This window comes from Tribolium castaneum, chromosome 1 (genome assembly GCF_031307605.1).
Source record: "Tribolium castaneum strain GA2 chromosome 1, icTriCast1.1, whole genome shotgun sequence".
In the NCBI taxonomy this organism is placed as follows: Eukaryota; Metazoa; Arthropoda; class Insecta; order Coleoptera; family Tenebrionidae; genus Tribolium; species Tribolium castaneum.
The window spans coordinates 13,699,659-13,724,438 of record NC_087394.1 but is presented as its reverse complement, the minus strand read 5'-3'; the positions used below and the strand labels follow the sequence as shown (position 1 = coordinate 13,724,438).

Sequence of the window (24,780 nt, the reverse complement as noted above, 5' to 3'; positions counted from 1 at the left end):
AAGAACACTTCAGAATTCACTAGATTTCTTTCCACAGCAGACATTTCGATAAAAAATCGAAATAAAAACTAGTAAAAAAAAATTGCGAAATCATTCCTAAACGTCTCCTAATTATTTTACTTAGCACTTTTGTTATATCACATTTTTAACCTCATAGAACCATTCTCTTTTTATGGAACCAAATCAGCCCAGCACAAGACATTAATTGCAATTTGCATTCAAAATTTAATTCGCGATTTGCAATATAAAGTAATTGAATTTTTCAAATTTAACTTTTTTTCTAAAAATAGGTGACCGAAAATATAACTAAATTTTATTCAGTTGTCTTTAAAGTTAAAAATAAAAATGTTATAATGCTTGACAAAATAATTTATTAGGGATGGTTGTCCAGGGTCTGTAAAAAGTAAAAAATCTACAAAAAAACATTTCAAAGCTTTGTTACATTTGTAATTTGTATGGTCTTTTCAAGGACCCAGCGGTCAGCTAACACCCCGGGATGGGATGGACACTGACCATGAAAGTCTATTACATTTTCAAGGCTAGACGCTGGACTATCTAAAATTATTTTCCATTTTCTAAAGTTATTTATAGACCGACTTTTTTCAAAATTTGGTATTGTACTTAAAAAAATATTCTTTTTATCGTATCAGGCTTATTTTTTTTATTACTTAATTTTTGAAGAAAAATTTTTTTTATTTGACATTCAAGAAAAAATAACTTTCTGTACGTATGAAGTTATATTTTTTTTTAATCTATTACCGCTTACAGATTTTAAAAATACTAATTCGTTTAAAAAAAATTGCACGAATCGCTTACAGTTTATTGTGAAATGTGACACACTGTTCACACTAACTCCTCCTCTTTTCATATAGGGTATAGGGTTTATACCTGCTGTAGTGTCAAATACGGCTCTACTGCCTCAACTTTTGAGCTGTGTACACGCAGAAAAACTAGTACTACCGTATATCCAAAAAATAAGCTAACCGTTTATTTAGCTCAGAATTTGGCTGTGGTGCTTCACCTCCTGGGACAGTGACCATGAGGACGTTGTTTATAAAAAGCACAGAGATTAGAGAACTAAAAATTAAAAATTGTGAGATTTTTATACATATTTTATTACGAATACAGCTTACAAGTATTTATGGTGAAAGTGAAAAATCGACAAATAATACTAAAACGAAGCCACAATTATTATTAATAAATACAAGGTTAGTTGAAAAAAGAAAAAAAAATTGTTGTTTTTTCCATTTGGACCCCAATATAAATTGAAATTGCATTTTTTTATTTTGTAGAAAAAACTTTACATACCGTACTTATTAAAACAAAAGAGAGAAAGAATTTGAAAAAATGTCACCTAAATTTTTATCTGTGGTTTTTATTTGAATACAGCGTGCTCAAAAAAAGACGCACCAACTCAATGGTGTGTGGTAGAAAACTGGTTACATATAAAGGCAAGAATAGTAAAAAAATTCTTTGCATTAAAGTTATTGATAAATAACGAATTTTAAATAAATGATATGTGGCAACGTTGTCTAACAGTCATGATCACAATAGAATTTGATCAACAATAAAAATAAATTATTTTTGAAACGGTTTCCTAGGAAATAATTCCCAGTGTTGGCACATCTACACATTGATTTTTTTGATTAATTTTAATTTTTTAAATTAAAGAAACTGCTAAAGTCTGATAGAAAATTTAAAAATAATTATTCATCGTTTTGTTAGGGAACGATTACCTAGTGTGAAGCATAAAAACATTAAAAAATAATTAAAACTAAAAAAGTTAACACAATAAGTTTGTAGCTTCAGATTTTTTAAAATATGACTTTAGGAATTTTTTCAACATTTTTCCCGTAATCTGCACTTGCTTCTCCACTGGCGCCAGGTTTTGAACAGCCTGTATAATGATTATTATTATTATTATTATTAAAAGTTAGTAAACATGTTTGTATCCATATTTACTCTTTCTCATTATCAGATATTGTGATGGAGAGTGATATTAACATCCGTAGATATAAATTTTCAATTTCAATTTCTAAAAAGAAGTGAAATTTTGGTAGTGGCACGGTCAGATCATAAACCCATTGTAGTTACAAAAGTATTTAGAAAAGAATACAACATGTAGTAAAACTGGTTGGGGTTTGCTTTAGTCAACGTGGAGTTAAAGACCAAGTGTCTTTTATGTAATTCTACCAATAACTGAACAGTTTAGGCCTAGAGTTGGAAATTTGTATTCCTGCCTCTTTTTTTCGAGAGAACTCCAGAAGTAAATGTCCTACCACTTGAAGTCGGAGTTTTAGCAAAACCAGCGTCTAGCCTTAACCCAAACCTCAGAGGGGTGAATTGTGAGTGAAATTATTCTTGTTCTCAAAGTGGCTGCTTATTTAAAAATGATAACACAAACTACTTTTCAACTCGGCAAGATTTAACCTTCTTTCTTTTTGAAAAAAAAAAAAATTAATAATTTGTAACATTTTTATTGTTTTGTTCTTAGAAAACACGTAAATGTAAATTCTTACGTAGTTTTATCCTGTGTTTTTTGAAATGTTTTGACTGCTGATGATGGTATAAATAAATACCGAAACTAGTCCAATTCCTTCTTTTTATTTCCACTTTGGTTTGGCTTCGACTTTAAGTTATCCATTTATTCATTTTCTATTTTTGTATCGTTCTATAGTTGTGCGAATTCCATATAATTTTGATAATAGTCTTCAGAGGGGTGAGTTCTTGATAATTTGTTAATTGCTATGCTATGACTTTTGTGTGATGAGATGGGAGCGGTAGACCAGTGTATACAGTAATTCAAAAATTGTATGTTTCAGCTCCTTTTTATATAAATTTAATTCCAACATGAGTTTGTGAGCTTACCTCTCTATTATTATCCAATTCCAAAATGTCATTAAAAAACTATCAATTTGTTTCTAATGTTTCTTTAAATTATTTATTAAAACATAGCTAAATTGAATTGATAATTATAAGAGCACAACAGAATAACTATGTATATCTATTGGCTGTTTCAAAATTATAAAAACGCCAACGTCGCATTTTGTCTCAAAATTAGCTGTTATAAATTATTCATGCATTTCAAAGACATAATAGCTAATGTAATTTATACTTTCAATGAGAGATCTAATCATTCATAACTATTTTACAATTTTATCGATGTTATTTAAAAAAATAATTTGGTAAAATGTGACGTTGGCGTTTTTATAGTTTTGAGACAGCTAATACCTATATTTTGTTTCAATCTTTAGCAAAACTGAAATTATTCTTATTTCTCCTTTAAAAGATGATTTTTTTTGTCTAAATTTGGATCCTAATTTCATTCCAAAAAATGCATTTGCGCTAAAGGTTTGAAATGGAAATGAAGTAACTTACCAATACCAATAAGTATTTGTACAGGGTATTTCATCTAAACCTTACATTAGAAGTATTGAAAATTCTATAAAGATATTTATTTGAAAGTTGGTAGTTAGCAATAATCAGTTGAGTTTTGCGTAATAAAAAATTTTCAAGATGGCAGCGCTTTCAGTTTTACCGGAAGTCGCTATCAATCAGTGCCGAAACTAGGTACTAATTGACTATAGGCGAGTTCTCAGTTTGGCGCCCTTAAGCATAATTTTCTTAATACTAGGTTGCCACTATTATAATTTCTGTTAGAGACTCTCTTAGAGAGATATAAAAAAACAAAAAAATATTACACTATGAAAACCTGAAAAAAGAAAATGGTCCCGGTCTTAAATAATTAAAGGCTTAAAATTATTTAAACAATAGGTACACATTTAATTTCCTATTTCAGATTTAGTCTAAAAAGTTTTTTATTTGGTCTCTGACAATTTTAAGCCAATTTTTCTAGTTCACTTGAAACTCAAATTTAACACAACCACTGAAGAATCAATGACACGACTCAAAAGACCGAGAGCCATTTTGCAAACTGAACTAATTCTTGTAGTATATGAGTAGCTTAACCAGCAAAAATTACTTGAACTCTTATTGAAGAATTATCAGAACTGAAACTGATTAATAATTTTACAAAATGATATAATTTTATAAAATGAGTTTTCCAAAACAAACGCTTCTGCAAAATAATTGTTTATAAGATTGCACAAATTTTTGTTTAATTGGAATTTGGAAAACAAAAGTATAGCCAGTTTGGCGCCCCTTGAGGCCGCGCCCCTAGGCAAAGGCCTACTTCGCCTATACCTAGTTTCGGTACTGCTATCAACTGTCTTATTTTAAATGGAAAGCTATGTTTTTCATTGCGTTTTTGGATTAGTTGACTTATTTTAAGGAAGTTTTTATCAGCTTTTCCTGTACCTAAGTTTAACCATTTTCGAGATATTTAAGATTTTTTGAAAATTTCAGGATTTGCACCTGCCACTTAAAAAATCGGTAACTCTCTTAGCTTTAGAGATTTCGCAATCATATTTGGAGAAATAAAAGCGAAAACTGATATGTGTTCTCCAGTTTGTTTAAAATTGGAAAAGAATTTAGTAAACCCAAAAATTTTAAGGTTAAGTTTGGATAACTTCAAGTACCCATAACTTAATTTTTTTAAATGGGATGTCCCAATTTTTATTTTACTAGATGGAAAAGAATTTCTTTCTGCATCGATCTGTATTAGTATGCCTATACGTATCTGTAATAATTTTCATGTTATTTGTTTTTTTTGACATTGTAAAAAATTTCTTACTAACCACAGTTGTTTTTGCATACTTTTCCATAAAAACATTTCTGATTAATAAACGACAAACTCTGTTCAAAATTGTGTTGTACATTCTGTGAAAACAAAATAAGTTCATTGAATGTTGGTTTAAAAAACTTTAATTTCTCACATTTTTCTCTCGTTTCCATGGTCACCTATGTGAAAAAGCCTATGACTAGTGAATTTCTCAACCCCAACGAAAAGTTATTATAACTTGAAAATTATTAAACAATACAAATTGATACAGAATTAAATTCTCTACGATTTAATGAAATAAAACTTGTGGCATTTCATTTGAAAAAATTGAGTTATGGGTGCTTAAAGTTCTGAAAACTTAACTTCAAACATTTGGGGTTTACTATTCTTTTTTTAGAAAAATTAAAAGACCAAAGGAAAGATCTAGGCTTCCTCTTTCAAGTGAGCTAAAAATATTTCTAAATTTAAAAAAATGGCAGAGTTATCGATTTTAGAACTGAAAGGTGCGAATCCAAAAAAAAATCTAATATTTTGTAAACGGCTAAATTTAGCTATAGGAAAAGCTTATGAAAACTACCTTAAAATAACTTTAGTAAACCAAAAAAAGCATTAAAAAATATAACTTTTCACTTAAAATGAGGAAGTTGACAGCGACTTCCGGTATAACCGGAAGTGTCACCATCTTGAAAATCTTTTCATTGTGTAGGAGCTAAGAGATTATGGTTGTATTTAAATTTTCAGACTATCATTATTAGAACCACCAATACTTCTAAAGTGGATTTTAGAATGAACAGCCTGTATATTTTTTACAACAAATAAATTAGAGAAATTTTACAAATGTCTTTATGGTCAAATACAAAATGCATTTTTATTTTTTATTCCTGTTAAAACACATTTTTGAATGAAAAACTCATTGTACAGCTACTTATCATTATCAATTGTCAAAAAGGCTGATGTTTTTCTAGGTAAAATAACTATCTTCAAAAACATTTTTATTGCTGATTTTTTGACATCAAATTATAATTAATTTGGTGACATTAGAAAAAATTTTGTATGCCACCTCGTGAAAAGAAAGCATGAATTATGAGCTCCTGCCACACTCCCGGAAGGAAAATAATAAAAATCTTTTATAAATAATCACATACAAATAAAATCGTAATACTTTTTATTCCTTACGTAATACTTAATTATCAATTATATTAAATAGAAAATTAAATCGCAAGGTTAAAAATCTTTCTCTTGAAATCACACAGCGGAAAACAGCTAAAAAGGTTTGCGGTAAAACGCATCATTAAAATACGATTTAATTTTAAAATTATTATCCATTCTTGTAATAGTATTATGCCGTAACAGAACTAACAGATATAATAACAGATTAATGTTTTTTTAATAGCTTTTAACCATATGGTAAGTAATTTAAATAGTAATGATTACATGCAGTTTTTATTATTTTAAAAATTTATTATTAGTTTTTTCCGTCACATTTATTCCCGAAATCTTTAAAGATGAAATTTGTATTTATAGCGTATACTGAAGGATTTTTTTTATTAATATTATGTATACATCGGATATTGCTTCCGTAAATTCTATGAATTTAAAAGTGGAGGTTTTCCACAAAGTTCTAAGGTTATTGCTAACTAAAACATCCCCTCGTGTTTAAAAATAGGTAATTAATTCTAGATGTAATCAGACAGATTACACTGCAGTTAAATAAATTTTGCTGGATGGAGACCCGAGAAAAAAATTGTTAATCGTTTTTTATTCGAAAATTTGACTAAAACATAGGTATGATGATTATTTATGTTCACTTGATTATAATGATGTGTTCGGCAAAAAATACAAATAAATTGATTGCATAGAAATCTCGATAGAAATAAATAACTCGCAGCGATTTTATTACTTTTCAGTTATTCCAATTGATTTAGTTTGTGTGTGTTATACAGGGTGTCCGTTTTTCGAGCTCCACCATGGGGATCTCATTTATTATAAGAGTTACGAGGTCGGTTAAATTAGGGCAAAGTTGCACAGATAATTATCTGCAAGAAAACTTGATGTATCATTTTTAGTTTTGGAATTACTGAAAAAAATATAAAATAGTAACTTTCGTTTTTATTTTTTTAAGCGAAAACCAAAAGGACTACACGTTTTTAAAATTGACATTCTTTTTTACAAGATATTTAAATCTGTCATCGCCTTTTCCAAGGCGTTCTTGATGTCAGAGTTACAACACTCAACTTTGTTTTTTTATGGAAGCCATATTTGCTTTTTATATTTTTGAAAAGTGTTTTTATTCCTGATTACATCGATGTATCACATGTTATGATTAATTCTTACATGCTGATCAAAATGGAGAAAAAACACTTTTGCGAAGATTGCTTTGGAAAAAAGGCCAACTATTTTGTTTTTAAACAAACTAGATTTTGAAGGTTTAATTTAATTTGAATCTGGAAGGTTCACTTTTTTGCCAAGCTTACTTTTTTTAAAACTAAATGATATGTTAAGCTAGAAGTTTATTCAACGCAAAACAGAACAAGACAAAGTTATAAAAATTCTGCTCGCATATTTAATAGAACTGTCACAATTTAGTTTGTTTAACAATATTTTTGGTGTTTCTTTTCCAAAGCACTCTTTGCAAAAACGCTTTTTTCTTCTTAAAATCAGCATGTAAGTTAAAATCATATCACGTGATACATTGTTGTTATCAGGAACAAAAAGACTTTTCAAAAATACAGAAAGCTGAAAAAGCAATTATGGCTTCCATAAGAAAAACCAAAGTTGAGTGTTGTAACTCTGACATCAAGAACGCCTTGGAAAAGACAATGACAGATTTAGATTTCTTCTAAAAAGTGCCTGAAAAATGTCCTACTTCAAAGTGTCTTGTTTTATTGGTTTTCGCTTAAAAAAATAAAAACGAAAATTACAAATTTTTATTTTTTCTCAATAATTCAAAAACTAACAATGACACATCAAATTTTCTTTCAGATAATTGTTCAGCATAAGAATGCACAACTTTGTCCTAATTTAAGCCACCTCGTATATAATAACTAAGATCCCCATGGTGGAGCTCGACAAATGGACACCCTGTATTTTATATTTATTTCACTAGAACATTTATAACTAACTTTATTATAAATAAGTCTGAGAGACAGAAGCAGTTCTTTCACAAACCCAATCTAATTTGCAAAAAAATATCTTAAATATCTTGTATTAGCTGTTTCAAAACTATAAAAACGTCAATGAGAAATCTATACATTATTTAATTAATAACTATTTTACAATTTTATTTAAAAAAATAAAAAAAATATTCGGTAGAATGTCACGTTGGCGTTTTTATAGTTTTGAAACAGGTAATAGTCACATGTTCCAGAAGCATTTTAAAATTTTATTTAAAAAAATTAAAAAAAATATTCGGTAAAATGTCACGTTGGCGTTTTTATAGTTTTGAAACAGGTAATAGTCAGATGTTCCAGAAGCAGTTTTTCACAAACCCAATCTAATTTGCAAAAAATAGCTTAAATATCTTGTATTAGCTGTTTCAAAACTATAAAAACGTCAACGTCGCATTTTCTCTCAAAAATAGCTGTTATTAATTATTCATGTATTTTAAAACAAACAATAGCTAATGTAATTTATACTTTCAATGAGAGATCTATATATTATTTAATTAATAACTATTTTAGAATTTTATTTAAAAAATAAAAAAAACATTCGGTAGAATGTCACGTTGGCGTTTTTATAGTTTTGAAACAGGTAATAGCCAGATGTTCCAGAAGCAGTTTTTCACAAACCCAATCTAATTTGCAAAAAATAGCTTAAATATCTTGTATTAGCTGTTTCAAAACTATAAAAACGTCAACGTCGCATTTTCTCTCAAAAATAGCTGTTATTAATTATTCATGCATTTTAAAACAAACAATAGCTAATGTAATTTATACTTTCAATTAGAGATCTATACATTATTTAATTAATAACTATTTTACAATTTTATTTAAAAAAATAAAAAAAATATTCGGTAGAATGCCACGTTGGCGTTTTTATAGTTTTGAAACAGGTAATAGTCACATGTTCCAGAAGCAGTTTTTCACAAACCCAATCTAATTTGCAAAAAAAATAGCTTAAATATCTTGTATTAGCTGTTTCAAAACTATAAAAACGTCAACGTCGCATTTTCTTTCAAAAATACCTGTTATTAATTATTCATGCATTTTAAAACAAACAATAGCTAATGTAATTTATACTTTCAATGAGAGATCTATACATTATTTAATTAATAACTATTTTACAATTTTATTTAAAAAAATAAAAAAAATATTCGGTAGAATGCCACGTTGGCGTTTTTATAGTTTTGAAACAGGTAATAGTCACATGTTCTAGAAGCATTTTAAAATTTTATTTAAAAAAATAAAAAAAATATTCGGTAGAATGCCACGTTGGCGTTTTTATAGTTTTGAAACAGGTAATAGTCACATGTTCCAGAAGCAGTTTTTCACAAACCCAATCTAATTTGCAAAAAAAATAGCTTAAATATCTTGTATTAGCTGTTTCAAAACTATAAAAACGTCAACGTCGCATTTTCTCTCAAAAATAGCTGTTATTAATTATTCATGCACTTTAGAACAAACAATAGTTAATGTATTTTATACTTTCAATGGGAGATCTATACATTATTTAATTAATAACTATTTTACAATTTTATTTTAAAAAATAAAAGAAAATATTCGGTAGAATGCCACGTTGGCGTTTTTATAGTTTTGAAACAGGTAATAGTCACATGTTCCAGAAGCAGTTTTTCACAAACCCAATCTAATTTGCAAAAAAAATAGCTTAAATATCTTGAATTAGCTGTTTCAAAACTATAAAAACGTCAACGTCGCATTTTCTTTCAAAAATACCTGTTATTAATTATTCATGCATTTTAAAACAAACAATAGCTAATGTAATTTATACTTTCAATGAGAGATCTATACATTATTTAATTAATAACTATTTTACAATTTTATTTAAAAAAATAAAAAAATATTCGGTAGAATGCCACGTTGGCGTTTTTATAGTTTTGAAACAGGTAATAGTCACATGTTCTAGAAGCATTTTAAAATTTTATTTAAAAAAATAAAAAAAATATTCGGTAGAATGCCACGTTGGCGTTTTTATAGTTTTGAAACAGGTAATAGTCACATGTTCCAGAAGTAGTTTTTCACAAACCCAATCTAATTTGCAAAAAATAGCTTAAGTATCTTGTATTAGCTGTTTCAAAACTATAAAAACGTCAACGTCGCATTTTCTCTCAAAAATAGCTGTTATAAATTATTCATGCATTTCAAAAAAAATAATAGCTAATGTAATTTATACTTTCAATGAGAGATCTATACATATTTAATTACAAACTATTTTAAAATTTTATTTAAAAAAATAAAAAAAATATTCGGTAGAATGTCACGTTGGCGTTTTTATAGTTTTGAAACAGGTAATAGTCAGATGTTCCAGAACCAGTTTTCCACAAACCCAATCTAATTTGCAAAAAAATAGCTTAAATATCTTGTATTAGTTGTTTCAAAACTATAAAAACGTCAACGTCGCATTTTCTCTCAAAAATTTATAGTTTCAACGAGAGATCTATTTTCATTAATTAATTAATTAATATTTTACGATTTTATTTAAAAAATTAAAAATTATTCGGTAAAATGCCATGTTGGTGTTTTTACAGTTTTGAAACAGCTAACTTTAACTCTCAACATCGATTATAATTATCTAATATCTAAAGCATGTTTATAAAATCAATCAATCATAAGTCATGTAAATTACAAAAGTGTGCACCAACATCAAATCAAAAATTCGTAATTACCTACTGTTTTATTATGTTTACTGCAACGATTCAGCTGGTGGTGATATCTCCTAATGTAGCTTTTGTTATTATGATAGGATTGATTGAAAACACTCTTTATGACTTGTTATGGTATAGCGCTGAAAACAAAGTAGCAAACCCTGTTTTAGTATTTTATTAGTGCATTAGATATTCCCCTACATGTGTGAACAAAGCAATAATGATATTTTTTATTATAGTGCCTTGTAACCATGTGTTGAAAGATTAAACAACTTTATTATTAGATACACAGTGGCTTAAAAATTATTGCATATCATTTTATTTGCAGGCGAAAATGGGCGTGTTATCAGATAATTAATCGAATTGTCTGTTCCACGGTATAGATTTCAGAAATAAATAACAAATAAGATTAGAGATAATGAGTAGGTAGGTGTAGGTATGATACTCACATGGATAACGTGATTATGAAACACGTTCATTTTGAAGCGTTGGGTGAAGTCAATGAAGCACTAAAATTTCACGTATTTTTAATGACTGATCACAATTTGCACTTGGTGTTTTGTTAGACCGATTTCGTCCTGATATTTTCCAGTGGCGCCAAGGAAAACGGTTGAATACTCTAGGTCGTCTGTGCCGCACTGATCGATATTATTGCGTCGGTTGTAGGCTGTAGCCCAATTATATTTACTGTTTCAAACAATACTACAAAATGAACTTATCACGAGATGTCAACTAACTTTTAGTAAAAATTTAATTGATTTAGATTGCCAGGTACATGTGCAACTATTTGCAAGTTTGCAATTATTGTTATTAGTGGTATTACGTGTTTTGATTCAACTAGTGATTGTTCTCGGATTGTTCGCACACCACATGAATTTGTTTTTCATTTTTACAAAGGCTTCCCATGCCACTAATAAACAAGAATAACAATTCAATTGTTGAAGTTTAGATTTTATGGTAAAAATATTGCAAATAAACTATCGGGCTAAAAGTAGGTGTCTGAGGGTTTTTTTAATAGTGTTATAGAAAAACCTTATACAACTTACCTATTAGCTGCTTCAAAAGTATAAAAATGCCAGCGTTGCAATTTCTCTCAAAATTAACTGTTCATGCACTTCAAAAAAATAATAACTAATGTAATTTATACTTTCAATGAGGGAGCTAATCATTAATAACTATTTTAAAATTTTATCAATCTAATTTAAAAAAAATAGTTTGGTAAAATGCGATGTTGGCGTTTTTATAGTTTTGAAACAGCTAATATACAGACTGTTTCGTCTAAACCTCACATTTGTAGTTCTAATAATGATAGTCATCTGAAAATTTGTATACAACCATAATTTCTTGGGTCCTGTTCAATAAAAATATTTTCAAGATGGTGACACTTCCGGTTATACCGGAAGTCGCTATTACTTTCCTTATTTTAAATGGGAAGCAATATTTTTTAATGTGTTTTTGGATTACGAGAGTTATTTTAGGGTAGTTTTCATAAGCTGTCCCTATACGAAAAATTTAGGGTTTTAAATTTTGTTTTAGATTTGCACCTTTCAATTAAAAAATCTGCCGTTTTTTAAAATTTGGAAATATTTTTTAGCTCATTTGAAAGAAGCAGCTCATTTAAAAGAATAACAAACCCAAAATGTTTAAAGTTAAGTTTTCAGAACTTTAAGCATCCATAACTCAATTTTTTCAAATGAAATGCCACAAGTTTTATTTCATTAAATCGTAGATAATTTAATTCTGCATTGATCTGTATTAGTATTCCCTATACTTATGTTTAATAGTTTCAAGTTACAATAACTTTTTGTTGGGATTAAGAAATTCATTAGCCATAGACCTTTTTTCATAGGTTGCTATAGAAACGAGAGAAAAAATATGAGGAATTAAAGTTTTCTAAATGAATTTATTTTGTTTTCACAGGACGGACAACACAATTTTAAACAGAATTTGTCGTTTGTTTAATCAGAAATGTTCTTATGACAAACTATGCAAAAATAGCTGTGGTTATAGTTAGAAATTTTTTCAATGTCAAAAAAATTAAAATAATTTGAGAATTATCACAGATAGGTATAGGAAATGCTTATACAGATCGCTGCAGAAAAAAATTCTCCTCCACCTAGTAAAATAAAAATTGGGAGATCCCATATGAAAAAATTAATTTATGGGTACTTGAAGTTGTCCAAACTTAACCTTAAAATTTTTTGATTTATTAACTTCTTTTCCAATTTTAAATACACCGGAGAACAGATATAGGCCTTCTTTCTCCAAATATGATTTCGAAATCTCGACAGCGAAAGCGATTTACCGATTTTTTACGGGACAGGTGCAAATTCAAAAATTTGCAAAAAATCTCAAAAATTTCGAAAACGGTTAAACTTAGGTAGAGAAAGCTGATAAAAACGGCCTTAAAATAGCTCAACTAATCCAAAAACGCAGTGAAAAACGTAGCTTTTCATTTAAAATAAAAAAGTTGGTGTCGACTTCCGGTATAACTGGAATCATCTTAAAAATACTTTCAAAGTACTTGAAAGTTGATAACTAAGCATCAACTTTCAAATAAATATTTTTATTAAAACTTTCAATATTTCTAATGTAGGATTTAGACGGAACAATCTGTATGTATTTGCATACAAAATTTGTAGTAACTATTTCTGTTTCGCCATCTTTGTGTTTCTCTTAACTTTACTCTATCCACTCTGAACAACAATTCGCTAATTTTTTTGATTATACAGAGTGTCCGTTTTTAGATCTCCACTAACCACCATGGAGAATTCAGTTACTATAAGAGATACGAGGTAAATTTGGACAAAGTTGCACTTTTTCATGCTAAATAATTATCTGAAAGAAAATTATATGTGCTATTTTTAGTTTTTGAATTATTGACAAAAATAAAAAAAATGTAACTTTCGTTTTTATTTTTTAAATGAAAACCAAAAGAACTAGACGTTTTTAAGTTAGATATTCTTCAGGCACTTTTTTACAAGGTACTTGAATATGTCATTGTGTTTTCCAAGGCGTTCTGGATGTCAGAGTTACAACATTCAACTTTGGTTTTTCTTACGAATTCGCTTTTTGTATCTTTGAAAAGTGTTTTTCTTTTTTATTACAACGATGTATCACATGATATTATCGAATCTTACATGCTGATCAAAATGGAGAAAAAACCATTTTGACGAAGAGTGCTTTGGAAAAAACGCCAACAATTTTGTTTTTAAACAAACTAGATTTTTGAGGTTAAATTTGGAAAGTTCACATTTCCGCCAAGCTTACTTATTTAAAAACTAAACGGCATAAAGCTAGAAGTTTATTCTTCGCAAAACAAAACAAGAAAAAATTATAAAAATTTTCGCATATTTAATAGAACTGTCAAAAGTTTTGGCGTTTGGTTTCCAAAGCACTCCCAAAAACGCTTTTTTCTTAATTTACGCCATCAAATATGCAGTCCATAAGAAAAACCAAAAGTGAGGTGACGTGAAGAACGCCTCAGAGAAGGTGATAACAGATTTAGATTTCTTGTAAAAAAGTGCTTGAAGAATTTCCTATTTAAAAACGTCTAGTATTTCTTTTGGTTTTCGCGTGAAAAAAATAAAAACAAAAATTAGAAATTTCCGTTTTTTTTTCAATAATTCAAAAACTAAAAGTGAAGTTTTCTTCCAGATAATTGTTCAGCATAAAAATTTAACCGACCTCGTATCTCTTATAAAATAATAGAAACTTAGATCCCCATGGTGCAGCCGAAAAACGGACACCTGTATTGAACAACTGCTTTTACCGTTCAAAATGTTATTATTTTACTCTTTCAGTTAGATTAGTTATGATAATCAGTATTTTCATTCAAGTTAAATGATCACATCAAAATATTGAGATCAAGCTAGTTAAAAAAACGAAGGAGTTTTTCTAAATATTACTTTATTTGTTTCTTATTAGAGAATATTTAATTTCTTGTTTGTTGTATGTTTTCTGGAAATTGGACCGTTTTTGTAGGTAAAAGTATTAAATGGATGTTGTGGAAAGGTATATGACATGCATTTTTAACTTCTCCATAAGTTCATAGTCCATACTTTTTACAGTAGTAATTAAATTACGAAACTCTAGGAAAAATTCACACACCAAAATCATCTGAATTTAAAATTTGCCAACTGAAATAGTAGTTTATCACTATTAACTATAATAAGATCAGAACTATTGGAACTTGAAATTAATGAATAATGAATTTGAATTTCACTTTTTTCTGGGACATGCTATACTCGCAAATAACGTTTACAGTTTCTTTTCTTTCTACCGAGGATTTTTGATATTTTTCCCGTAGATACATGTATACGTACCTGCAAATCAAAATTTGGTTGATTTCAATGATTACATGTGCATGTAGGTACTTACGTACGTATGTATCATACAAAATATTCATTTCTAATCGTTTAACGGTTCAATAAGTGACAGTTAATTTAGAGGTGAAAAAACTTATGCGAGTACTTTTCCTTTAAAACTATGAATCATTTAACCTCTTTAAATCCTCTCTAAATATTGAACCCAAATTTGTTTTATTTGTAATAAAAATCAAAAAACTTTCTCACACAGTACATGACTTTGTCGGAAATTAAAATTTCCCAGGATTGTAAAACCTAATCGCAATTTTATTCCATTTTACATTCTATTAATTTTTAAACTCGAACCTATACTCGTATGTATCATCAAACGAATGTTTATCCCACGTGTGTGGAGATAAAATAATAGTTAATTTACTACTCCGTTATGTATAAAATAAACATAAATAGTGTCTGCCATTGTGAACTTTATGCCGTATTGTATAACATTATTTAATTAGAACCACTGTGTAAATGTATTAAATTAACAAACAGGCAAGGTTTTTAGCCTAACAAGTTCGATGTAGTCTAATAATAATAATAAATAATACCTACCTATCGAGTTTTGAAGAATCAAATAAAAAACAAGGATGTTTTTATTAAGGAAAATATTGTTAAACAACAAAATTTTTCTAATGAATTTTGTGAAATTGAGAAATGAGGACTTAATAGGAATTAGATTAATCTTAATCCTCAATTAAATTTTAATTCACGTTCTGTAAACTGATCCAAAATTTTGTTAGAGCCAGTTTTGAAACTCATTTTTCCTCGAAATTTTCTATACTTTGGTAGGAGTATTTATTTCTTTATAGAAATTTAAATAAACAAAAATGTTAACCGACTCTCATATTAACTTAATAAACTTGTCAACTTTTTTATATAAACCTGTTCTGCATATAAAAAAATCTGCTAATACTACTGGTAGTAGGCATTGGCATTATAGTAGTTTTATGGTTCTGAATTTTTCAGTGTTTACTTCCCAACTAATAAATAACAAGATTACTGTCTACTGCCCACAGCTATACTTATAGCTGATGTAATTGCAGTCTTTATTATTCATTGTGCAAAAAACCAACCCAATATGATTACATGGGTGTGATTTCATGATGGAATTTTGTGTATTAAATTTAATTATCATAAATAAGTTACTCTAAAGTTCCTACCTCTGTTAAAGCTGACGCATTAATTAGGTTTATTTTCTCATTTTTCGTCTCTGTTTTTTTAAGACAGGGTTCTACAGCTAAATTAATGACAACAAAAAATATTACCGTAAAGTTAGTATTTTTTCAATTTTTATTTTTTGAGTTAAAAAAATAGGAGTATCCTTATCAAGTCATTGAAATTTTAAATTTAATTATATTTGAATCAACTAATTATATAAATTACGAAATAAAGTAGCAAGAGCAAGAGTTTGAAAGTGGTACCGACCTCAAGAATCTTTTAAGATAACTCAAAAACTACAATGTGTTCAGAAATGGTTGTTCATCAAGTTGACTATGGAACTCAAGTTCATTGTGCCGCTTCGTTCAAATGACTAATGTAGTTTTTCTGTCAAATCTTTGAATTAGCTTTTTACATTTTTTTTGCCTTTGACTTTGCATTTTTCGACAAAGTTGTTTTTTTTTCATTTCATTTTTGAACACATTGTATTATTATCTACAGAATATAAAACCATACAGGATGTATACAAAGCTCTCTGGTATGTTACAGGAAGTATAAAAAATGTAATAAAAAATCAATCGCCATTTTTAACGAATTTATCAACATAAAACAGTTTGGTAAAATTGTCGCCATTATTAGTACTTGATTGTTTTCGCCGTGCCACTATTGTAATTATGTTGGAGTCGTTACAACTGTAACTATGAATTTTTTTACTACTGGCAGATCAATTTTTTAACTTTCTTGATATAAGCATAACAATTTTGAAAATTTTATGTTGATGATTATTATAAATAATGTTTAGTGTCGTTGACGTGAAAAAGTAGTTTAGTAGAAGTACTTAGTCTCTTTTTTGGTTTAAAAATATTTGAAGAAATTAAGAGAAAATATCTTCACTTTACTTCTTAATACTGGTAAGAATATTTGAGAGGATTTTTTTTATTATCTTCCTAGAGTTTATTGGAATGTGTGCGACAGCCTACTGAAAATATTATCCGCCAATGTACAGGGTGTTTCATATAATTTTACGAGGCCTGCGCCTGTAAAATGGCACCAACAATACATATTCTGATGCAAACTCAATTACAAATTTTGAAAAATTGGAGTCTTCTCTAGTTAGTTCACTCTTTCAAAAAATTACAACGTTTTTAACTAGTTAGTGATTAAGATAAACAGATAAATTAAAATCATATTTATGCCGTCTCTTGACAGAACACATGATAATTGTTTGTGAAAAACAGAAATTTATGACAATAGTTAATTTTTTTAAATAATCAACTGTCAGTGTCAAAATTGTGATAAAGACCAGACTGTATCACCCTAGAAGTTCATGTCCAACCACTTTTGGAACTGGCTGTATTCTGTATTTGACATATTGAACACCAGATTTGACATTTTTGAAAATTGGACGTTAGTGTTAATTATTAATTCGTTAGTCTAAAGGTGGTCTAAAATAACTAGATGTGTTGTTGTGCGTGTTTTAAACTGGAAACAACTTGAGAAATTTGGAAATTGAATTTTCCAGGTAAAAAATTACACCAACCTTAATTCAAAAAAACTACTATTTATAATAATGCCAACTTGACGGTTTTTAGACAGTTGATTATAAAAAAAAATCGACCATATGTATTAATGAAACAGTCTAGTCTGACAACTACTGACATGTGTTTCCAAAAATTAAATAACAAAATATGTATTTTTTGTATCTAGCATTCTTTGACTTTTGTATATTTGGGTGCAAGCCTCGTAAAATTATGTGCAACAAAATTAAGGTATAATTATTGTTCTTTCGATTGGCGTTAAGAAAATATGGTCGTTCCATTTGAGAAAACTGAGTTATAGCAGTTTTTTGATAACCATTTTGAAAAAATCACGCTAGCCATGAATTTTGACAACTGATAACTTCGAAAATTCTGGAAAATTCTTCAAACCTTCGTTTATCGAATGCAAAAAAAAAATTATCGCAAACGGTTCAAGGGCTCTGATATCTTAGATAAACCCTTGAAAATGAAAATTTTAACCAAAAAATTGACATATGTCAAAAACTATGACAATAACAATGTGTGATTACAATTTAAAATTTCAAACTTGGCGCCAGTTTTTTGTAGATCTGGAAGCCCAGCCATTTTGAAAATAATTTAGTTGAACTCAGAATGATCAATTTTGATCGTATAAAAAATTTTAAAGCTCTAGCTATATTAGAAGCTAAAAAGTTTCTAATGTAGGCCTTAAAAGAATCACCATGTATTGTATGAGTAATAAAAGTGCTATTTTTTCTAATTTTTTTATTTATTTACATAATTTACACTTCATTTTCTATTAGGCGCAATAGCTTTGATACTAACTGGGTTTTTTCGAACACAAAGATCCATAAAAGCAATCACTAGCATTAGAGCCTGGCCTAGAAGCTCTTTGTGAGCTGGCGACTTCCCCAAATAATCACTCTTCAACTTTTCTTCAAAAGTAATCGAAGAACAAGGTAGCATCACACCATCGGGAGAATCACCCAATAAATGGAGTATTACCGAGGTGCAAGAAACACATTCATTGCCAACCAAAGTTTTAAACATTCTGAAATAAACAAATGAATTTTTCAATCACAGAAAATCAACAATATAGGTATTACCGGGCAGGCAACTTTGACCTTAAAAAATATACACAATTTGTTATATCTGCATCCGAATCAGCATCTTGTGAAACTGTGTTATGACTGGAGCTGGTGTTGATAAGTGCCAATAACATGGAGCACAACTCTAATTGTTGAGTGTAAGGAGGCACTGCTGAGGATTGTTTTTGACCCTGTAACCCCATGCTTGAAGTTCCTTCAAAAATGTAAGCATCGCCTGTTGGGATTTGGTTCAAAATACCCAAAGCCTAAAATAAATAATTGCAACCAAAGGAATATACAGGCTGACCCATGGGTGTGTAATCGGTCTATAACTTTTTTGCTGTTTGAAATATTGTCATCCAATAGATCTACTTAAAGTCCACAAACTAAAGTTTTTTCCTTAAAAAAAAATAAAATTCTTCAAAAACCAAGCAAATTCGACCAATAAAATCATTGGTATTAAAAGCTGCATCAAATAACGTAAAAAAATATAAGGTGCTCCATTAAAAAAAAACAAGTTTGTAAAATAGCTCATTTTAGAAACACCCTGTATATTTGAAAATAATTTTAGGTGAGGCAGAGGGTTAGTACATACGGCTAAGGAAAATAAAATTATTACTTTTTTAATATTTAGAAGTGAATAATGGACTTTACCTACTCGCTAAGACACCCTGTATATTTTTGCATAATAATAAGATTCTACGTGAAAAAATAATGAAACATTGTATAAACAGTTGTAGGTTATCTCTTTCTGTTTCGGAATCTTTTCGTAATAAAAAAGAAACAACTTTTGAAACTTTAAAAAAATTTTTTTTTTAAAATTACTACGAACTCGCATATGAACATTGTTCGACTAATTTGCAACAGAAAAACTTAGAAACTTATTTTATCAAATTGTCGTCTTTTACTTAAAACATGCAGGTTGTGGCAAAACGCAAAAAGTTGAATATCTCATTCTTTTAACAGTTCCATTATTTTTTATTATAGGTAGACCCTGTGTACCTATAATAAAAATACAATGATTATTAAAATGATTCTCATCTAGTTAAATGTGAATACATGTCAAAAATGCCAGTTGTCAAATGTACAAATTGTCAGTTAATTACATTTAAAAATGACGTTAAAAAGCAACTAAAATGGTACATTGGGAGAGAAAACACTTATTATCGAAGCTTGTTTCAGTATTGGAGAGTTTATTAGTAAATGAAGAATGGCAATATTCGACGGATGAATTCCTGTTGTGACTAGATGAGAATCATTCTAACACACCTGGTATTTTTAGTTTGTGGACTTTAAGTAGATCTATCGGGTAATAAAAACGGTATGGTAGTATTTCAAAGCAAAAAAACTATAGACCGATTACACACCCTTGGGTCACCCTGTATTTCATTAGCCCTAGGACTCAGGTTGTCAGTAGAATACGTGGATATTTCTTAAAGACGCGAGATCCGTGTGACGTAATTATTGAGGTAGGACAATAACTTGAAGCTAAATAAACGCCAGCTTCAATGCTTTTCTTATAAGGATTTAAAAATTTCTCTTATTTCGTTAATGCTAGATATATCAAAAATATTTTTTATTTTTCTTTAGATATCAGATATTGGGTTTAACTTAAATTCATCCTGCCATTGATTGTCATTGTATGCCATATTAGAGACAGACTAAAGAAATAATAATTATAACGTGCTAAATACAATATAAAAGTTGAACTAAAAAACTTTTTTCAAACATACACACTGTTCAGAAATGGTTGTTCATCAAGTCACCTATGAAATTTGAATGTAATGTGCCCCTTAATTTAAACTGTGAATACCGTCAAAATAATGCAAAAAGACTTCAAATTAAAAAAAGAAAATATACACAACAAAAAAAGTCAGGGAAATATGAAACACAATCAAGACAAACCCTACATTTGAGACAACTTTGTCGAGAAATGTAAAAAAGTAAGTAAAAAGCTAATTCAAAGATTTGACAGAAATAACAATACTCAAAAACTACAATAGTCATTTGGACGAAGCGTCACATTGAATTCCATAGTCGACTTGATGACCAACTATTTTTGAACACATTGCATAAAATGTGACATTCCTTTTTTTCCGCCTGTATTCTTCAAATTATTATATGATCTATTAAAACTGATAGAAATTGTTTTGATACATTAATACCTAACATTGGATTTCTTTTCATTTAAAAATAAAGGTCATCATCAAACTGAATTAAAAGAAGTTCCTATAAAAAAAAAACAAACATGAGCCAAACTTGAATTTTTAAGTTAAGTTCTTGATGCTTCAGATCACATTTTTTTGACTTTAGTTAGCGGAAACAACAGCACTTGCAACACTAAACAAATACCTGTTAAAAAAATGTTGCTCAAATAGACCAAAAACCGAAAATGACATTTTTTACCTTTTCAACATATTGTACAAGGTGATTAAAAAATCTCAGACCATTTGTTAGATTAGGACATCAAACTAAATTAAAAATTTCTAAGACGAGATACAGCTCTTCACAGTAAAATTTGTAAGTTAACTTTTGGGTACAAATTAAATGCACAGTACTTTATTTAAACGACAAGTATTTTTGATCAGCAAAAATAATAAATGCACAGTAAAACTAATAAATGCAAAGTAACAATAATAAATGCACAGTAAATAATAGCATCTCGAAACTAGTGAGTATAAAATGCTAGCTACTGAGCGTTTATTATTTAAACTGTGCAAACTGAAACTAGATACTGTGCATATACAATTTTTTTACTGTACAAATTTTAATAAAATACTGTTCGCAATTTACTTGTCATTTAAATTTTTTACTGTGCAAAAATGCATTAAATACTGATCATTTATTATTTTTTACTTATCAAAATCGAATTTATTACTGATCGCTTTATTACTACCCTTAAGTTTTTGGCACTGCAGTTCATATTTTTTTTATTTTAGTAAGCGGAAACAGTCGAAAAATGGTCTACCAAACATTTAATAAATTTGCAAATTCGACAATAAATTAAAAGTGACATCAATGGAAACAAAACAATTAAGATGGTTGCTAAGGAAAACAATATAAACAAAATTATTAAAAACTAAAAATCAAGTGACTTGGAAAAACTGACTTCATTTTTATGCTTAACTGAACTTCTTTTATCACCATTCGTGAGTTGGTCCGACCCTGTAGAATGTTTTTCAGTTTTTCATTTATTTCTCTATTCTGACCGCAAGATCAGTGAAATCGTTTTTGCTCTTTATTTCTTGTTTGTGGTAAAAAAAATGGGGATGTGACGTCACGTCCGATAGCGCGTATTACTGACTTACCAGTTTAAAAGTGTCAGTAGAAAACATCTTTTTAGGAAGATTCGTAAAGTCTTCATAGCCCCAAGACTCAAGCTGATTTCCTGATAATTTAGCCCAACTTACACCCATTGGTGCTAAATGTATACCTACTGCCGTTGACACATGCTACAACAGGATCGAAAAAGTTGTTACAGAACTGTAATTACAACTTGATCAAGAATGATTGAGTTGGTAACACTGCAAATATGTATGTGTACTCCAGTTGTACCATTTAAAAAAATTCAGTATTGCCAACCCTTGACCACTGTGTATACATACAGTGGACGCCGGTAGTTGGGGTGTTAAAATTTGCCTCATTTTTTTATTCTCATTAGTTGTCTTCACGTTTGAATTAGTGGAATCTGAAATTAATTGTTTGCACATTTTTTCCAGCATTTTAACACTCAAGCCGTCCACTTCCAACAATTCATTGAGTGACTTAAACGGTCCGTTTCTCTTTTTGTAATTTTCTAATCTTTTTATATTAGTTTGTGCAACGTTCAAACTGCAATTGGTTTAATTAATTTTAAAATTACTTGAAATCACAGAATACCATTGTAGTTGATCTTTATTAGATTCGTTGAGGATATTTAAAATTTTTTCTTGTTCGGCGTCATTAAATTTTGGTTCAATACTAAATTGGGAGAAGTTTGGCATTAAATTGGAATTTAAAAATCTTGCCTAAAAAGTTGGTTTTAATTATTAATTTAAAAATACATACAATTGTTAACATACCGTTTGTGAAAACAACAAGCGAGTCTTGAAGGCCAGTCCTTTTGTAAATAACATTGTTGGAAATGTTGTCACCCGTTAGAAATTTTCTGTTTTATTTGTTCAATGTGAAAATAAATTAAATCATGTCGAAAAGAACGAAATTTTGGAATTTTATTCACTCACAAACATAACATGCTATGACATAATTATTGAAAAACATAACCTACAATTTTCATAAAAACGTTAACTAAGTGACGAAACACCGGTGTATTGTTGGTTGCAGCATCAGTTGAGTTTTACAGTAGTCAAAATCATTGTTTTTTTATTATTTTTTGAGTGGGCCACTAAAATCCATTTTCAAAAGCTTGTTTGCAACACACCCGATATTTAACTCAAATTTTAACCTAAACTTACGTATTCAAAATATAAACCTTTAATAATTTTTTGCCTCTCCTGTAAAATTTACATTTTGTTACACATCAACTTTGTTAAAATAAAATAAACAGAAATTTTTCGTGTTTTTACAGTTTTGAAACAGCTAATAATTTCGTTTTTACTTATTTCCTATGTTCGTTTAAAAACGGTTTAATTAAGTTCCCTTTTTTAGCTTGTAATTTTATACAGGGAGTTCAGTCTAAACCCCCATTAAAAGAATTGGTAGTTCAAATAATAATAGTCATTTGAAAATTTGTATACAACCATAATCTGTTCTGCTCAATGAAAACATTTCATTATTTAATATTTAATATTTTTTTAAAGTTTTTGCATTTGCACCTGTCACTGAAAAAATCGATAACTCTCTTGGTTTTAGAGATTTCGAAATCATATTTGGAGAATTAGAAGAGAAAGCCTATATCTGTTCTTCAGTAAGTTCAAAACTAGAAAAGAAGAAAACTTCAAGTACCCATAACTTAATTTTTTCAATTGGGATGTCTCAATTTTTATTTTACTAGATGGAGGAGAATTTTTTTCTGCATCGGTCTGTATTAGCATTCCCTATACTTATTTGTGATAATTTTCAAGTTATGTTAGTTTTTTTGATATTGTAGTAAATTGCTACAATTACTACTTACTAACCACAGTAATTTTTGCATAGTTTGCCATAAAAACATTTCTGACTAAACAAACGAAAAACTCTGTTCAAAATTGTGTTGTCCATCCTGTGAAAACAAAATAAGTTCATTGAATGTTAATTTAAAAAACTTTGATTTCTCACATTTTTTCTCTAGTTTCCATGGTAACCTATGAGAAAAAACCGATGGCTAATGAATTTCTCAATCCCAACAAAACGTTATTATAACTTGAAAGTTATTAAACAATACAAATCGATACAGAATTAAATTCTCTACGATTTAATGAAATAAAACTTTAAGTTAATAACAAAAAAATAACATTCCCTCTAGGTACAGTATCGTTCAAAAAGAGTGAGACCCCTATCAACTGGGCCGGATAGCAAATCTTTCAGCTAATAAATGCCAACAAACAAGTTAGTTTACAAACTGTCCAGCTAATTTACTCAATATCCAGCACATTAACCCTATCATATTGCAAAAAATTGTGGCTGCGGTTTTAAGGGCGTCATTCTTTTTGATCGTGACTGTATGTGACTATAGAGAAGAACAGTTTTGTTCCTGGTTAATTAGATTCAACATCAGCATTACTACATCAATAACAGTGCAACAAGCAAAGGTAAAGACAAAAAAATGCTCCTTTTTCACAAAATGAATTTATTAAATGAAGAGAAAGCAAAATCTTATCAGTAAATAACTCAGTTTAAGTATCAATATCATAACACCATTCTCACCAAATCTAACATCACTCATCAGACAACAGGTATTTTTGATTGCAGTTGTGCATCAAATTCTGCAAACCAGTGACCACATCCACCACAGAGATTCTCAAGCTCAACATCACTGTAGTCAAACCATTCTGTACATTTTTGTTTCAACCGAACATGTTCAGGATTATTAGATTGAAATTCTTTACTATTTTTAAAATACCAGTGTTCCAAATAACCTTTCTGCACTTGCAGAGGACAATAAATTTTGCTTGTGATTTATTTTTGACTAAACAATCTTTGAAATCGAATGAAACTACTGGATGACGCC

The 24,780-nt window shown here is 28.9% G+C and overlaps 2 protein-coding genes across 2 annotated transcripts in view; both read right to left on the bottom strand.

The window, feature by feature from the left end:
* The window catches only part of LOC656253 (uncharacterized protein), a 57,336-nt gene extending 46,195 nt beyond the window's left edge, over positions 1–11,141 (bottom strand). The window contains exon 1 of the mRNA XM_015978359.2: positions 10,952–11,141. The gene's annotated coding sequence lies outside the window, so the exon portion shown is untranslated. The remainder of the gene's footprint in view (positions 1–10,951) is intronic.
* A 7,151-nt stretch (positions 11,142–18,292) lies between these two features.
* On the bottom strand, positions 18,293–22,891 carry LOC103313039 (uncharacterized protein). Its single transcript, XM_015978360.2, has 6 exons — positions 22,694–22,891; positions 22,512–22,639; positions 22,238–22,463; positions 21,941–22,084; positions 18,651–18,898; positions 18,293–18,595 (listed from the first exon to the last, which is right to left on the bottom strand). Exons 1-6 carry the CDS (start codon positions 22,745–22,747, stop codon positions 18,334–18,336), a joined length of 1,062 nt encoding a protein of 353 aa, XP_015833846.1. The 5' UTR covers positions 22,748–22,891; the 3' UTR covers positions 18,293–18,333.
* Positions 22,892–24,780: the final 1,889 nt, after the last annotated feature.

What these genes read in the sequence shown, in the direction of transcription:
- LOC103313039 (XM_015978360.2), bottom strand. Translation starts at nt 22,747, where the DNA reads ATGTTATTTACAAAAGGACTGGCCTTCAAGACTCGCTTGTTGTTTTCA. An exon ending in CCCAACTACCGGCGTCCACT is followed by an intron (nt 22,085 to 22,237) that starts GTATGTATACAC and finishes ATCCTGTTGTAG; the next exon opens with CATGTGTCAACGGCAGTAGG. An exon ending in AGGTCAAAGTTGCCTGCCCG is followed by an intron (nt 18,596 to 18,650) that starts GTAATACCTATA and finishes TGTTTATTTCAG; the next exon opens with AATGTTTAAAACTTTGGTTG.